The sequence below is a fragment of the Oryx dammah genome, unplaced genomic scaffold (assembly GCF_014754425.2).
Source record: "Oryx dammah isolate SB20612 unplaced genomic scaffold, SCBI_Odam_1.1 HiC_scaffold_18, whole genome shotgun sequence".
Classification (NCBI taxonomy): domain Eukaryota; kingdom Metazoa; phylum Chordata; class Mammalia; order Artiodactyla; family Bovidae; genus Oryx; species Oryx dammah.
In genome coordinates, this window is record NW_024070202.1 from 92924537 (window position 1) to 92941283 (window position 16747).

At 44.6% G+C, this 16747-nt stretch overlaps 1 protein-coding gene across 1 annotated transcript; it reads left to right on the top strand.

Annotated features, from left to right (window-relative positions):
• Nucleotides 1-3435: 3435 nt before the first annotated feature.
• FAM71F2 (family with sequence similarity 71 member F2) lies at nucleotides 3436-15111 on the top strand. The gene is made up of 5 exons (XM_040259586.1): nucleotides 3436-3588; nucleotides 5880-6064; nucleotides 6881-7127; nucleotides 8651-8769; nucleotides 14913-15111. The coding sequence occupies exons 1-5, from the start codon at nucleotides 3436-3438 to the stop codon at nucleotides 15109-15111; spliced, it is 903 nt and encodes a 300-aa protein (XP_040115520.1).
• Nucleotides 15112-16747: the final 1636 nt, after the last annotated feature.

Sequence of the window (16747 nt, forward strand, 5' to 3'; positions counted from 1 at the left end):
ATATTATATACTATATATAATATATATATTATATATATACTATATACTATATATATACTATACTATATACTGTATACTATATATATACTATACTATATACTATATACTGTATATATGTGTGTATATAGTATATACTGTGTATAGTATATATACTATATGTATATATATGTATATAGTATATACTGTGTATACTATATATTATATATTATGTATATATTATATTACATATTTAATATATATGCATGATGATATATATAGTTTATACTATATATGTTATATATTTTATATATGCTATATATATTATATATATATACTATATACTATATATACTGTGAAAAATAAGTCCTTTCTTTTCACCACAGTTGCCAGTGCCCTACCCCTCCTAATGCAACCACATTTTTATCCTCCCAGAAGTTTCTGGGCATGTTCAAACATGTTCATATGGGTATATATTCTTTTAAATTCATCTTACCCAAGTGATGGCATATTATATATACTGTTCTGCATCTTGTTTTAACTTAATGTCTTGGTAATTATTCCTTTACTCCTTGGAAGGAAAGTTATGACCAACCTAGATAGCATATTCAAAAGCAGGGACATTACTTTGCCAACAAAGGTCCGTCTAGTCAAGGCTATGGTTTTTCCAGTGGTCATGTATGGATGTGAGGGTTGGACTGTGAAGAAAGCTGAGTACCAAAGAATTGATGCTTTTGAACTGTGGTGTTGGAGAAGACTCTTGAGAGTCCCTTGGACGGCAGGGAGATCCAACCAGTCCATTCTGAAGGAGATCAGCCCTGGGATTTCTTTGGAAGGAATGATGCTAAAGCTGAAACTCCAGTACTTTGGCCACCTCACGCGAAGAGTTGACTCATTGGAAAAGACTCTGATGGTGGGAGGGATTGGGGGCAGGAGGAGAAGGGGACGACCGAGGATGAGATGGCTGGATGGCATCACGGACTCGATGGACGTGAGTCTGAGTGAACTCCGGGAGTTGGTGATGGACAGGGAGGCCTGGCGTGCTGCGATTCATGCGGTCGCAAAGAGTCAGACACGACTGAGCAACTGAACTGAACTGAACTGAATCATTCCTTATCAGTATATATAAAGCTACTTATTTTTTCATGGGCTGCAAACCATTACCTCATTATAGATTATGGTTAGGGTTAAGGTTAGGGTTTGTATCATAATTTAACTGCTGCCCTGCTGATGGACATTTAAGTTGTCTCCAGTCTTTTGTTACTGCAAACAGTGTTTCAGGGAACATTCTTCCACTTATTTAACACTAGAACTCACTATGCAAGTGAGTGAGGTACTCTAGCATAAGTGGTCATGCTGAAGTTCTCTATGTCATTTAAATTTTTGGTTTATGCTACAAACATTGTAAGAGAAGTTTCCTGTTTGTTTTTTGTTTTTTCTTTTTACAAGGAAAGGAGAAATAATGTTACAGAGTGCACTGAGATAAGAAAAGGAAAGTAATAGTCTTGAAGTGTTTGAAGTTTAAATCCCTAGTCTTACAGACTTTGCATCAATAAAAGAGAAGAATTTTTTCTTCTTATGAGTGAGTCTTAAGAAGAAATAAGCTAATCCTGCTTCTGATGTCACAGCTTTGGGAAAACAATGAGAAGCAGGTTTCCCTCCTGATAGGAGAGGCAGCAGAAGATTCAAGCACAGTCATGGGTGGACTGCAGCAGTGTGTGTCTTGAGAGTTTACAAGATGAGAGAACTCACCCCTTGGCCTGTTGAAGCACCAAGTGAGAGAGCCTGTAGCTGTACAGCCAACATCTGAGAGAGGTAACTAATGGCTCATCCCTCCTCAACTTCACGCAACCTGAAGATGCCTTTAAGTGAAAGTTTCGTGTCCTGGAACCAGGGAAAGAATTGCAGTGGGAGAGGAGTAGTCAGTACCACCACAGTGGTGTGCTGTTAAATGTCTAACCACCAGCTTTCCAAGGGGGTGGTGGAAAGGGGAAATACATATAAGTATACATTTTTTTTCTTTTAAAAAAATCTTACTTTATAACATTTTACTTAATAAAAATTTACTTTAAAGCACACAATTTACAACAATAGACTATACAATATTCTACTGTAACTTTCAGATGCCAGATGATTCTCACTGAAAGCTTTCATGGATTTTTGTCGAATTTTTGTGTTCCTAGCCAACCTGTGTATCTAACAAGCCAGTGTAGTTCTGACATGAATGTTGGCTAATTTTTCCACTTACATTCATGAATAAGGGGAATGTGAAATAACAAAGTTGCCTTTCAGAACTCTGTTAAGGATAATGACTAACACCTTCTTTGCTAATTTAGATAATACGTTTCAAATCCTGGAAGATCATTTCCTCAGATTTTTCTTTGTGTCCACAATGTAACAGCTATAGACACTGTTTTAATTGCCATCACTGACATTTTCTTTATCCCTTTAGACAATCACAATGGCAATAAATTAAGGCCAGATTTTAGCACTGGCTGATTTCCATCATGTAAACACCTCCCAGCATGGCTGGTTTCAAGACAGCAACCACTGTGAACTTTCTGTACACCCTGAGAAGAGAGACGCAATGGTAGCACATTATATATCGTTTCTACCAATAGAAACCAATAACCCCAAGGGAATAAAGAGACAAAATAGAGTAAAATGATTAAGAAGTGATGAGTTTGGGCATCTATGACCTTGTTTTTTATATAACTTATTTACTATTATCTGTTTATATTATTAAATTTTAAATAATGGCTATGTTTAACTGGCTCGTTCAAATTCCTAAAAAGATAACAGTTGGTTTTCATGATCTTTCCGCTGATGCTCCAGCATACACTTCCTTGTTCGCGCACAGCTTCCAAATAAATAAACCTCTTTGCTTTTAAACATCAATAACCTGATGTTAAAAAAAAAAATTTTTTTTCATCTCATGAGGTGGGGAGGAAAGATTGGGCTGCATTGTGGCTCCCATCCTGACCTTCCCTGGCCTGGTGAAGGCCTGGCATTTGGGCGAGCAGGTCACACAGAGAAAGTTTTTGTGAGAGACTTGAGAGACTCCCTTGCTACTCTGGCAGCTCACAATCAGGCCACAGCCTTGGGAGACTCATTTTCCTTGTGTGTGTGTGAGGAGGCTGAGTGAAGAATGGAGGAGGCTGCGTTACTGCTGGTCTGTAGGGAGTAGGAAAGGGGAGAGACATGCCCTGCTCACTGCCAACCCTTCCTCGCCTCTTGTCTGCCTTCCTTTCCTGTTGTTACCCGTCACATTCCTTGATGTCATTTCTGCCATTGTGAGCCCGCAGCACCCCCCACCCCCCAGCCTGGGGGACAGCCCTACATCGGGAGGGGTGGTGCTGTGGAGGTGGGGGAAGAAGAGGTCACAACATCACCTTGGAGTTGGGCTGGGTCTGCGTGGAGCCCCAGAGATGTTCCCCAGCCCATTCTTCCCAGGAACCAATGAGTAAAATTCGGGGCCTCCCACCTGAGGTCAGGGAACCAGGCCCTGGAGTGGAACTTGGGGTGGAAGATGGCCTCCTTTGTCAACTGATTCATTCTCCAGAATTCAACTTGTTCTCTGACTCAGTGGTGTTTGAAAGCGTCTTTGTCCAGGTACCCTTGTGCACTCAGGGACCCTCTCCTCCCCTCCCCCCCCCCACCCCTGTAGCCCAAAGCCTATTCCCAGCCTATTCCCAAATGCCACAGCCTTTGAAAGCTGTGGGGAGGAGGAAGAAGCAGGGAAGCAGGTAGAGCCAGAGAAAACAGGAGTGTCTAGATCCCAAGTTCACCTCGGTTTGTGCCTACAGCATCACAGGCCTCCCTGCAGGTCAGATGCTTTGGGGAAATAGAGTTATACCTGCAGAAGGAGATAGCAGGACCCATTTTCCAGGGGTGAGGTGGGAGTCCACGCTTCTGGGGCCACCAGCACATACCGACTGGTAAAACGGGGTGAAGGCGGCTGTCAGAATCTCTGCTCTGAAACCCAAACTGCTTCTTTCTAGATGTCTTACAAACACCCTGGCATGAGAGCAAAGTCGTGGATAAATCAGCCTTGCCCAGATTCTCCTGATCCCCAGAAGAGTAGTAATATGACCTACTCAAGTGAGTGAGTGTGGCCTCAGAAGCATGGAGCCACCAAGAGCACGGGATGGTCATTTCAATCCACGTGACATTTTACCAAAGTGCTCCCCCACCTCCCTCCAGTGGTCTGGCTGGTGACGCCCCTGTGCTACGTGGCAGGTATAGATCGCCAGTTTGTCAACAAGCTGTGTGAGGGGCAGGAGATGCAAAGAGAGATGAGATAGTGCCCCTGGCCAAGAAGCTTGTGACTTTGGAGGTTCCACGGACATAATGTGAAATGGCAGTTGTTAAGAAAGCTCTGTGTCAGAGGGTTTGGACCCACTGAGCCCTATACCATGAGCAGAGCAAACCCTCAACATGGGCAGTTGTGGAAACTTTCCCCATATTCTGGGAAAGCGCGTCTTTGAGGTGTTCCTTAGACTTTGGTAAGTGGAAGAGTTGGCAGGGAAAACCTTTCAGGCAGAGGGAAAGGTTTTCAAGCTCCTGGGTGAAGCCAGGAAGCTGGGATGCACAGGGAGGGTCTGCAGTCAGGAATCTATTTGGTGGAGTTGAAAAGTGATGAGGAACCCTGGGAGAGAGGGTGGAAATAATCGGAGGTGGGTGTTGAACTTAATTTGGAGACCGTTTCACGGAGTAGTGAGCCTCTATCTGATGAGGTCCCCCAGGTCTCAGAGAGCTGGTTCATAGCTCCAGGTCTTCCCCAACCCTGAGCTGCCCCAGGAGACTCAGACGTGCCAGGGAGGGGAAAAGCCTGCCTGCTGAAGCTAGCTCGTCAGAGCTAAAAGCTGCTTTGACATGATCCAGCCCAGAGTTACGCTGCTCCCTCTTCCCATCTCCTCAGCGCCACCAGCTGCCATCACTGCCAAGAAACATCACCTGCAAACATCGATGTATTACTCTGTGTGTGTGGCCCTCTGTGTTTTGTAGCACATGTGAATTTCATTCCACAACATGGGCTTCAAGAAACGTTACTCTTATTTCATCTCAAAATCAAAATTCACTTTTCTCAGAGTACCATCTACTAGGCTTGGGGAAACCTCCATTTCAGGCATTGCTGGGGCTCTCCCCTGTTGCCCAGATCCATTGCAGGCTGTGAATGGCCTTGATGGTCTTACAGAGTCTGGGACATTGGGAGAAGGCCCTCTGGTCTTGGAAACATAGGGGTCACCCCTTAGATCCTGATCCCTGTGGTTTCTTGGATGCTACAGTGCTGGTGCTTATCTGCCTGTCCTGGACAGTGAGGTGTGGGGGTGTCTCAGGTGAGACTGTGCCCAAGTGCCAGGCTGCCATCTTCCTGTCCTGCCACAGCCCTGAGCGCTGCAAGAGAACAGGTATTCCTCTCAGGACCCAGCAGCAAGCCAGACTGACCATCATTCATCTTGAGGGAAGCTCCCCAAAACTCTCTCAAGTTGGGCTGCCTGGATCTTCCCCATTCAACAGCTTTTTCCTCATTCTCCTCCCCTTCTGGAACTTTCTTTGCATAATCCCCCTTCCAGATCATTAGAAACCTGTGCTGCCTTCTTCTGCCCAAGGACAGAGGAATGAAGTGGTGATCAGCTTTGTCTTACCAGCACATCCTTTTAAAGTTAGTCATGCAAAGGACACAGAAGAGGGTGACCAACTTCCTGTTGCCAATGACCTAAAGTCTCTTTGGGGAGAACCCACGGGTAGGATGGATGGCAGGTCATGGCCCAGCCTGGTGTGCAAGAACACAGGTGCTCCAAGCCTGTTGCCAAGTTGAAGTGCTGTTTTCTAGCACCTGTAATCATCCACCCCTGTCTTCTGTTTCTCTCTGACTCCATGTGCCTGGGGCTAACTTCTAGGTCACTAAGCTTGGGAACTGGATGGATGACTGTGAAGGGCCAACCACTGTGATCCTTGGGGTGACCTCGTCCGTACCCTCCTTGCCACTCCCCAACATCCTCCTGATGGCCAACGTCACCTGGCCCCAGGGTCAGTTTTCCACCTGGAGCACACCTGGGAGTGCCCCAGTCATCACTCTCAGCAGGTAAAGGAAGATTTGAGGGAGGTGCTGGAAGGGGCTGAGTGAACAACTGAATTGTTTTGCCACTGATCTCTAGAGAAGAAGAAAGGACAGTGTTCTTTAGCATAAACTGTGTAGACTTCCTTCGATCATTTAACAGATATTTATTTAGTGTCTATATGTACCAAGTGCTGTACTTGGTGCTGGGGTAGAGCACCAGACCCTGTCTCTTCCTAGTTTTCGAGAATCTTGGCTTCCTTTTGCTTATTTTTTGTTTTGTCAGTATAGACTTGGAGGTTTTCAAAAAGAAAGGTGAGCGATATGAAAGTCAAATAGGATTATGAGGTATTGAAATTGAAAAAAAATACTGGATGTAAAACACCAGGCCTCCATCCTTCTCCCTCCTCTTTCAGCACAGTTACTCAGGATCTAGGGAGAAGGAGACCTGGAGATGGAGTCAGAAAATCTTAGTTCCCATTCCTACTTAAGAAGATCTAAGCTTGGGCAAATCACCTAGCTTTTCTGAGCCACAGTTTCAAATTCTGTAGCAGGGAATTAATACTACTTATCATTCCTTCATCAAGGGGTTGTTGTGAGGGTTAAATGAGATTTCATACATCAACCATCAGCCATTGTTATTGGTTTGAGCAGATTCTTTAATAACCAAGGCTCTAGAAATCAGAGAAGAATAGGTTTTAGTGATCATTTCCACCCTCAGACCACAAGCTTTCGCTCTCCAGCATCCCCCAAACAAAGGCAGGAGTCTGATGGGGTTGACCCAGCAAAGTTTCACTAAAACCACTGGGACCTCTGTCATGGGAATTCCCTGATTGTGCCCAGGATTCTGCCCCTGAAGTATGTGGAGCTGCGAATCTATGACCGGCTCCAGCGCATCCTAAGGGTGAGGACAGTGACTGAAAAGACCTACTACCTAAGGCTCCACGAGAGACACCCCGAGACCGTGTTCCAGTTCTGGATCCGTTTGGTGAACATTCTGCAGAGAGGTCTGTCCATCACTACCAAAGATCCAAGAATCCGAATCTCTCACTGCCTGGTGCCCAAGTTGCCCTGCCGCTCAGCAGAAACAGTAAGTTTCACCAAGATCCTGCCAAGATCCATAGGGTCAGATGGAAATTGGAGACAGGCCATCTCTGGAGAATGGATGGATGGTAGAGTCTAGCACTGCGTGGGGATCAGCAGCCTTCTTTTTCAAATCAGTGATATGCACACACCACACTGAGGTCTACAGACATTAAAAAGTAATTTTGTTTTCCTAAAAAGAGAGAAAGTGCTGAACTCACTGAAAAATTGTTTTCTGATTTTTTTTTCCTCAGTGTTATAAAGGAATAATGTTCACTGAAGAAAAATCAGAAAATTAGAGAAAAATCACCCCCACTCCTCTCTAGCGCTAAGCAATCATTTGGAACATTTTGGCATATATTCTTCTAGTCTTTCATCTGAATTTTTAATTTATATTTTTGAGGACATTACATATATAAATATATTTCTCAATGTTGCTTTTTTTCCAGTTTAGATTATATCATGTATCATAAGCATTTCCCATTTCTTTCAAAAGCCCTTTGTACACATCATTTTGATAATTTCATGCTATTCAATTGTATGAATGAGTTAAAATTTACTTCACCATTCCTCTAATATCAGACATTCAGAGTAATTCCTAACTTTTCATTATTGTAACTGATGCTAAAACAAGCATTTATGTATTGTCCACATTTCTGATGGTTTTCCCAGAATAGATTTAGAAGAAGAATTCAAAGGGTGTGAACATTTTTAAGGCTCTCAATACATATTGTCAGATTATTTCCAGGAAATTCATACCAAATTCTACTCTCTCTAATAATATGAGTGACTGTGTCACTGTATCCTTATCACAATTGAGAAGCGTAAATTTTCCTTGTCTAATATGACAGGTTAAAAAAAAAAGTAGCAGCTCTTTGTCAACGAATTTGAACGCTGACTTTTTTTTTTTTTTTTTTTGCATTATCTTTTGCTTTCTTTGGCCATTTTCCTGTTGGCAACTTTGGATTTTTCTAAGTTGATTTATAAAACAGAGCTTTTTATATGTCCGGAACTTTAAGCCTTTAATCATTAGTTTTTGCAAATATTTGTTCTAAGGATTTCGTTTTACCTTTTAGTTTATTTAAGGGTTTTTTTTCCTTCTTTTTTTGACATACAGAAGGCTTTCCCAGTACCTGCTTAGGGTAGAAGCATAAGAAGGAAAAGCATGATAGATTAGATAGCCTTAAACCTCCAGATTTCAAGATCTAAACACTTACTTCATCACATTTAAGTGATATGCCTTAGGTACTTGGTCACTGACTTCGAAGTCATCCTTACAGCTCTGCTGCTCTCGTTCCTAAGGATCAGACCTTGGCTCTAGGCAGAGTAGCCAAAGCAGTCCATCAGGGAGAAGGGATCCTGCTAGGGGCCCTGCTTTTGGTCTGATGAATCCAGGGCTTAACATTTAAGGAACAGTTCCTGGGACTAGGCTGGAAGACACAAGTGAATTTCTTCAAGGTTCTGGCCTGAGAAGGCCAAGAGCTATTGGAGATCAGACCCGGTCACCTGACTGTCAATTTCTCCATCCAGTCTGAAAGCAGCCTGCCATCATCCTCCCAGCCCAGTGAGAGCTCCATGCTGTTGGCTGCCGAGCACAACAGTGACCGTTTCTTGAACCTGTCAGGAACTTCCCAGCTCACAGTACACAGGTGGGTCCTCCATGCAGGCTGCCCTGGCATCCCCTTCCCACAGCCTAGAGTCGTGATGGGGTGGAGAATCAGTGACACCCTCTGCCTACCCACCTCAGTTCCTTCTTTTCACTTTAGACTTTTACATGTAATGTTTCCCCTTCATTTTATTATAAGCCTGTTCTTGGAAACAGGATCTGTGGCTGCTTGATCTAAATATTCCCTAGGTAAACCCCAGTGTTTTCATATGGAAGATGTTCAGTAAAAGGAGTGAGGATGAATAGGTTAATTCAAAGAAGGGTGATAATAGCAGACTTATGGAGTTAGATGTTAACAGTCCCAGCTCTCAAGGGTCCCTTGGGTAAAACAATCCTGAGGCCTCTTTGCCTCACTTATCTATTCTGTAAAATGGACAGAATAGACATTAACCCATAGAGGAGACTACTGCTGGCTCCAAAGCTTTACTATCTACTAAGTCACTGTGTTAGATTCTTTCTGTAACAAGTGATAGAAAAACCAACACAAGATCATGCAGTCAATACATTGAACAAGTACAACTTGGAGGGCATCATCAAAATGCAAAAATTTGTTCTTCCTTTTATAATTTTTTTTTCAGTGGGAAAAGTCTTCCTCTCGCTCCTGAGTAAAAGCTGGTCTCTGGGCAGGCCCCCTAAGCATATATGGGCTCCTTCTTAGAATATAAAAGCGCTCTTTGGTCCCTTTAAACTGCAAAAGCAGCCTCAATTCTGAAATTAAAACATCCAGTGCCTGAATATTATCAAAATTCTGAAGTGGCCACATCGTCCCCCTTCAGTCGGCACGGCCTTATATTATGATGGCCCTTCTTTGTGGGGACTGGGTTGTCACTCCTCTCCTTCAGGTTTCTGACTTGATTTTATTTTTGAAGATTTTTTAAAAATATAATTTTATTTATTATTTATTTCTGATTGTGCTGAGTCTTTGTTGTTGCGCAGTGGCTTGCTCTAGTTGTCATGCTCAGGCTTCTCATTGTGGTGGCTTCTCCTGTTGCGAAGCATGGCCTCTAGGTGCACGGGCTTCAGCAGTTGCAGTTCATGGGCTTAGTTGCTCCATGGTATGTGGAATCTTCCCGGATCAGGAATCAAACCTGTATACTTTTATCCACTGTACCACCAGGGAACTGTACCACCAGGGAAGCCCCTATGATTTTTTTTTTAATGTGGACTATTTTTAAGGCCTTTATTGAATTTGTTACAATATTGCGACTGTTTATGCTCTGGCTTTTTGGCCTTGAGGCATCTTAGTTCCCTGACCAGGGATCAAAACTGCATCCCCTACATTAGAAGGTGGAGTCTTAATCATTGGACCACAGGGGAAGCCCCTTGTTTCTTGATTTTGAAACTGACTTTTTCTCTTAGGAGCTTTCTTGGGTTATTTGAAGTCCCTTCCTCACCACCTCTCAGGCTTCCCCGGTGGCTCAGAGGTAAAGAATCCACCTGATGCAGGAGACACAGGTTCCATCTTTGGGTTGGGAAGATCCCTTGGAGGAGGGCATGGCAACCCACTCCAGTATTCTTGCCTGGAGAATCCCCATAGACAGAGGAGCCTGGCAGTCTACAATCCATAGGATGGCAAAGAGTCAGACAGACTGAAGCAACTTAGCTTGCGCCATGCACTTAACACCCCTCACCCCAAGGCAAGCTCCCACCCCCTCTCCCCCACCAGGCCCTGGATCTGCAGGCATCGTGCCCGCCAGGCACTAGCTGTCAGTGTCCCCTCCCCTTAAGGGAGTCAGGCAGGGTTCACAGTGGCTCCAGGCTGGCTCTCTCCCTAGTACAGTTCACATCTGGTCCTCAGGAAATGACTGGCTACTGGACGGAGGACTGTGCCTCCTGGACACAGATGCACACAGATCCTCATCACTCCATCATCAGAGAAAACCGCTCTCCCATTTCTCCCACCCTCCATGCTCCCTGGGCAGGAGTTGTGCCCCCAACTACTGAGTTTCCCAGACCCCGGGGACTACTGCTCAAGGGCTCTGGGTGGTTGCAGAAAGCCTCTCTCCTTCAGCTGGGGTGGGACGAAGCAGCAGCTCTGTACAAAGGCCTCGCCACACATCCTGTCTCTCAGTGCTTCCATAGCCTCGCTCTGGGGTCGCAGTGGTGGTCATGCCAGGTCAGTTCTCCCAGGCCATTTGTTGTTGTTTAGCCGCTCAGTTGTGTTCCCCTCTCTGTGACCCGTGGACTGCAGCATGCCAGGCCTCCCTATTCTTCACCACCTCCCAGGCCATGGTTCACCTTTATATATACTTGGCAGTCTTTTTTTTTTCTGACTTCAAGATTGTTTTCTTGAATTATAATATTAAAATTTCCTCTTACGGTATGCTCACTGTATGTGGGTTGGATCATCTTTGCTATCTAATTGCCTGCCACTTTCTTATTTCTGAAACTCAAGGAGAGGACTTTTGCTCTTCTCTTTCTCTTAAGGCATTAGCTGCTTTGTTCATTTTCGTGTTCCTTCATTTTGGAAGTAATTTTTGTTTCTTTAGAAATGTCTATTCCTTTTCTCAATTTTGTCACCGCATTTATAAGTCTTTACATTCTGGCTGACTTGGCTCTTTCGTATATGCTCTGTCATTGTCTTAACTGAGCTCATTCTGAAACACCGGGTTGCAGTTTTTGTTTGCTTTGCAGGCACATCTTTTTAGCGTGCATTCGTTGTCTGTAAGGAGGTAAGATGCTTCATAGCCTCTTTCTTCCTGAGATAATTTTGTATGATCTTGGATTATGATCCTTTTCTGATGCTTATGTTTATGGAAAACGGTTTTCCTAAACCTTTGGGAGTGAGGGCTTGGTCAAGGTAGCTGTCTGGTTTGGGCTCAGAGCTCCCTCTTGTGTTGTTTTTGTAAAGTGTTTATGGACTTCCCTGGTGGCTCAGATGGTAAAGAGTCTGCCTCCAATGCGGGAGACCCAGGTTCAATCCCTGCGTCGGGATGATCTCCTGGAGAAGGAAATGGCAACCCACTCCAGTATTCTTGCCTGGAAAATCCCATGGATGGAAGAGCCTGGTAGGCTACATTCCACGGAGTCACAAAGAGTCCAGACACAACTGAGCGACTTCACTTTCTTTCACTTATGGACTTCAGGGTTTTGGGATTCCCATGCTGTGTTCCTATTTTTAGCTGATTTGTTCTCTTTCCTTTTCTTCTATTGTTCCTGTCCTACTCAATTTGGATTCCATTTCCAGAGGCCATGTCCTGCAAGGGAGAGTGTTCTGGTGGTTTTGAGAGTTCTTAAAGCACATACTTCAACAGCCTCTTCAGACTGTGCCACAGATCCCTTGCACTTACTTCCCCAGTTTCCTTCTTTCTAAACTGGCTGGTTGCACTTTCTCCTGAGAAGCTGCAGGCAATGTAGAAGCCGTCCCGTTTACAGGCACATCAGATGCCCTGCTGCTTCTCTCTGCTGTTTCTCACATAGATACTGACCCTCTGGGCCTTGGGGCTATCTGTAGCTGTAATATTTTATCTGAGCTTTTCTCAAACAGGCCTATGTCTGTGGGATTCATGTTGGCCTAAATTGGAGGGGCAGGGCTTGACCCCACAGAACCATTGTAAGTTTGCTTCTGTTGGATGCCTCAGAGAGATTAATGGCTCAGGAGAAATTTTTTACATTAGTTTCTCAGCTTGGAAGTTATTGGACCCTGTATCATTTCAGATCTCAAACCAATATTGAAACAGTCCCAAGGATAAGGATTTTCAACAGAGACTTTTGTTTTGACCCAGAATCCAAGTTGGAATCATTGACCCAGAATCCATGTTGGCTTTGACACTGGATGGATTTCTTTCTGGTATTCCCCTGCCCCTATAAATTAATTAATTAATTTTTGACTGCACAGGGTATTCACTGCTACACATGCAAGCTTTCTCTAGCTGCAGAGAGCAGGGGCTACTCTCTAATTGTAGTGCACGGGCTTCTCATTGTGGTGGCTTCTTTTGCCATGGAGCACAGGCTTAGTAGCATGTGGAATCTTCCCAGACCAGGGATTGAACCTGTGTCCCCTGCATCAGCAGGTGTATTCTTAACCATTGGATCACCAGGGAAGTCCTTGATATCCCCTTTTGTCAAGAAGGTGGCTTTGAAAGTCCTGGACTTATGCAAATATCTTGACCGGTGTCGGATTCATGATCTCCGAAGAGAATTTAGCTTCAGAACCAGGGCCAAGGCTTCAGGCACTCAGAGCTTCATGTGACAGAAGTTTTATTACAGTGGAAAAGGGACAGAGAAAGCTTCTGACATAGACATCAGAAGGGGGACAGAGAGTGCCCCACTCACTAGTCTTATCAAGGCTTTATATACTTCTTCAGTTGGTTAGTAACCAACGGGGAAGAGCCCCTGGAGAAGGGCATGGCAACCCACTCCAGTTTTCTTTCCTGGAGAATCCCCATGGACAGAGGAACCTGGGGGGCTAAAGTCCATGGGGTCACAAACAGTCAGACATGGCTGAGTGACTAACAATTTCACTTTTCACTTTGGGCTTCCCTGGTAGCTCAGATAGTAAAGTGTCTGCCTGCAATGCAGGAGACCCTGGTCCGATCCCTGGGTCAGGAATATCCCCTGGAGAAGGAAATGGCAACCCACTCCAGTACTCTTGCCTGGAAAATTCGATGGGCAGTGGAGCTTAGTGGGCTAGTCTATGGGGTGGGACTGAGTGACTTCACTTTCTTTCTTTCACTAAGAGCAGGTCTTACCAGACCCACTCCCACAACATACATTTTAAGATAACAGATTAGAACTAACAATAGGAAACAATAGGAAAGTTTTACCAGATCCACTCCCACAACATAAGATAACAAGATAAGACAGAAGGTTCCTGTTAAGAAGGAGAAACATGTCCTCAAGCAAGATACATTGTTGCTACATAATCATTAATACAGAGCTTAAGGAAAAACATACCCTTGAGCAAGATGTGTTGTTTTGTATAATCATTGAAAAGTGACTCTTTGCGACCCCGTGGACTGTAGCCCACCAGGCTCCTCCGTCCATGGGATTCTCCAGGCAAGAATACTGGAGTGGGTTGCCATTTCCTTCTCCAGGGGATCTTCCTGATCCAGGGATCGAACCCAGGTCTCCTGCATTGCAGGCGGCCGCTTTAACCTCTGAGCCACCAGGGAAGGAAAAACATACCCTTGAGCAAGATGTGTTGTTTTGTGTAATCATTAGCTCTGGGTTTAAAGAAAGTTAGTCTTACAAGAAATAGATTGTTGCCATTACAACTCACAGTTTAAAAAAAAAGTCTCCTGTGACTAAGACAAAGCAATATAGAAAAAAAAAAGTTTGTTCCCTTGTCCTCCTTGAGGGCCTCAGATTCCTTACCAACCTATCTAAGAATTAACTTTCTCAAGCTAATGTCCCAGGAGCTGGGTCCCAATACTTAACCTCCTGGGCCACACGGCCATAAATATCCAAGGCCTAGACTTCCCCTGATGATCCAGTGGTTAAGAATCCACCTCCAATGCAGGGGACATGAGTTCAATCCCTGCTCCAGGAGGATTCCACATGCCACAGAGCAACCAAATCCATGCACACTAGAGCCTGTGCTCTGCAACAGGAGAAGCCAGTACAGTGAGAAACCCAGGCACACACAACTAGAGAGCAGCCGCCACTCACCACACCTAGAGAAAGCCTGCACAGCAGCAAAGACTCAGCATGGCCCAAATAAACAAATAAATAAACCCAGGGCCCGGGTCACCAAGACTGGCCAGCCCCTCAGGCAGCCCAGCTTTAACTCATACCTCATTGACCTTTAATTTTTGGCCCTGGGGATTTTTACTTTAGTTTTCATAAATGTAATGATACATTTAAAATTGTGTGGATTATATTTTATCCAGCAGTTATACGTGTTTCATGGTAAAGACATTTTTAGATTATTAGTCCATATTACCTGTCTCTGGCTAAATAACCCTAAAATTATTTTCATTGGAAAAAAAACTCATCGCACTTATCTCTGAATACTAAGTGTGTGTTATTTTTAACTTTCTTTTTGGCGCCTTTTCACTTCAACCCAGATCTGGGTTGAAGGTATCTGTGCTGGAAAAAACATAATTAAACAACAGTTTTAAAATTCGATTCTTACCAATGCTTTCTTTTTCTTCTGTTGCTTTCAATGTTCCTGGGCTACTCCAGAAACACCAACAGTGCTACTGAAATAGAGAATTTCAACTGCAACGACAACACATCCTTGCCAGCTTCATCCCCGGTCATTTCGAACATACCCATGAGAGCCACATTGAGCCACAGTCTCTGGGAACAAGAGAATGCCGATGAGTACTACATGCAGGCTCCTGTAGCCAGTTCCTTAGGAGAGAACTTCTGGGGACCCTAACACCTAGCCCAAACAGGGTGGTCTTCCCTGGCTTCATTCAGTGCACTTATTACAAACTTCTATAGGGCAGTTTTCCTATTGTGGCCCAAACGACCCTGGGAGAGCTAAGATGGTGTTTATAACAAGTTGCTTCGTACGTCCATCAATAAACCTCCAGATGAGTCCCTGATTGTTGTAGGTTGTGCTATGGAAGGGAGGGCAGGGCCCTAGGCTGGAGAAGGACTAATTAGGAGCAATAGCTCACTCCTTGGGGAAACAAGTGCGGAGAAAGTGTTCTATTTGCACAATTGAAACCCCAAAGCAGCCAAGCAAAGCCAAAAAAGCCAGTCTCAAGGAAAGGGCCTGGGGAGAAATCCAACTCTCTCCTACAAGGGAGAGGTCGGAGGAACAGAGACAGGGCTGCTACAAGCCCAAAGTGAAAGAAATCCTGAGACTGATGGCGACTGACTGGGAGATATTTTTGTGGTGCCCCACTTACTGCAAGCAAGAATGTGTGTCTTCCTGCCCCCATACCCTATGTTAAGTGTAAAGCTATGAATGTTACAGAAAGGTATGCATGGGGGGGTCTGGCTCCTTGCTGCTCAAAAGCCAAAGACAGGCCAGATTGGTGGAAAGGAAAGTTTGCTTCGTTTTAGAGGGCTGCCACTTGGCGGGGAGAGTGGTGGACATCTGTCCAAAGGCAGACTCCCCGCCCCTGACAAGCAGGGGTAGGAGCATTTATAGACAGAGTCTGGGGCAGGGGGCCTACATGCAGAAACAGCATAGCCATTTCTAACAGTCATCTTCAAATTGGTCATTGGTGGTCTGAACAGCATCATCTTGGTTGTTTTAGGTACAGTTAATCTTCAGTTCCAGGGCGCACTTGTCCCCAATTCTTTGTGGTCAGTTCTCAGAATTGTGGCAGCTCATGTCCTGGCTACAGTCTGGTCATCGTGCAGTGAACTTTCCCACCCGGGATTTTAGTTTCTATGAGAGCTCACAGGATATGCCTCAGAATATTATCTATAGCCCTTGAGAAAGAACTAAAGGTCCTTGACTGTGCTTAATGACTACAGTATTATTATTTAGTCTCCTTAGACTGTTTTCCTTTGTTTCAGCATTTCTCACTTCTCTGATTAAACTTATTCTTTGACTAAAGTTTCCCACAGGCAAAAGGCAGGCAGAGGACATGATGGGGGTGGGGGGTGGGCGGCAAGGACCATATGGTTCTGTTCCATTTCATGAAGGCTCATCTTAGCTATGCAGACTGGTTGCTAATGAAGACTGGGCTTCTGGTAAGGAAGCTGGTGATCACTCATCACTGAAGTCCTAATCGATTTGACTCTTCCGACCCAGCACCTAATGAAAGTCACCTGGAAGACACACTGTGTAGATCAGGGATGGGGCAGAAGCCTTGGCCAACATCTGGGCAAATGGGGAATATTGACTTGGGAAATACCACCACAACATTCAGTAAGCATCTATCAAGCTCCGGCTAGGCACCAGATGCTGCACTCGATGCTGGGTATATTATTGAGAACAGGACAGGAGGACATGATGCTTGACTTGGGGAGCAAATGGGAGAGCCACTGAGCCCTGTTTTGGAGACACAAGAAAGCCATTTAGGAGGACAGGATGTTTGAGTCACCTGGTCTGC

Excerpts from the sequence above, each read along its gene's own strand:
- FAM71F2 (XM_040259586.1), top strand. The coding sequence starts at position 3,436 with ATGAGTAAAATTCGGGGCCTCCCACCTGAGGTCAGGGAACCAGGCCCT. Across the intron at positions 3,589-5,879 it reads TTGAAAGCGTCTTTGTCCAG|GTCACTAAGCTTGGGAACTG; the intron begins GTACCCTTGTGC and ends GCTAACTTCTAG. Across the intron at positions 7,128-8,650 it reads CCTGCCGCTCAGCAGAAACA|TCTGAAAGCAGCCTGCCATC; the intron begins GTAAGTTTCACC and ends TTCTCCATCCAG.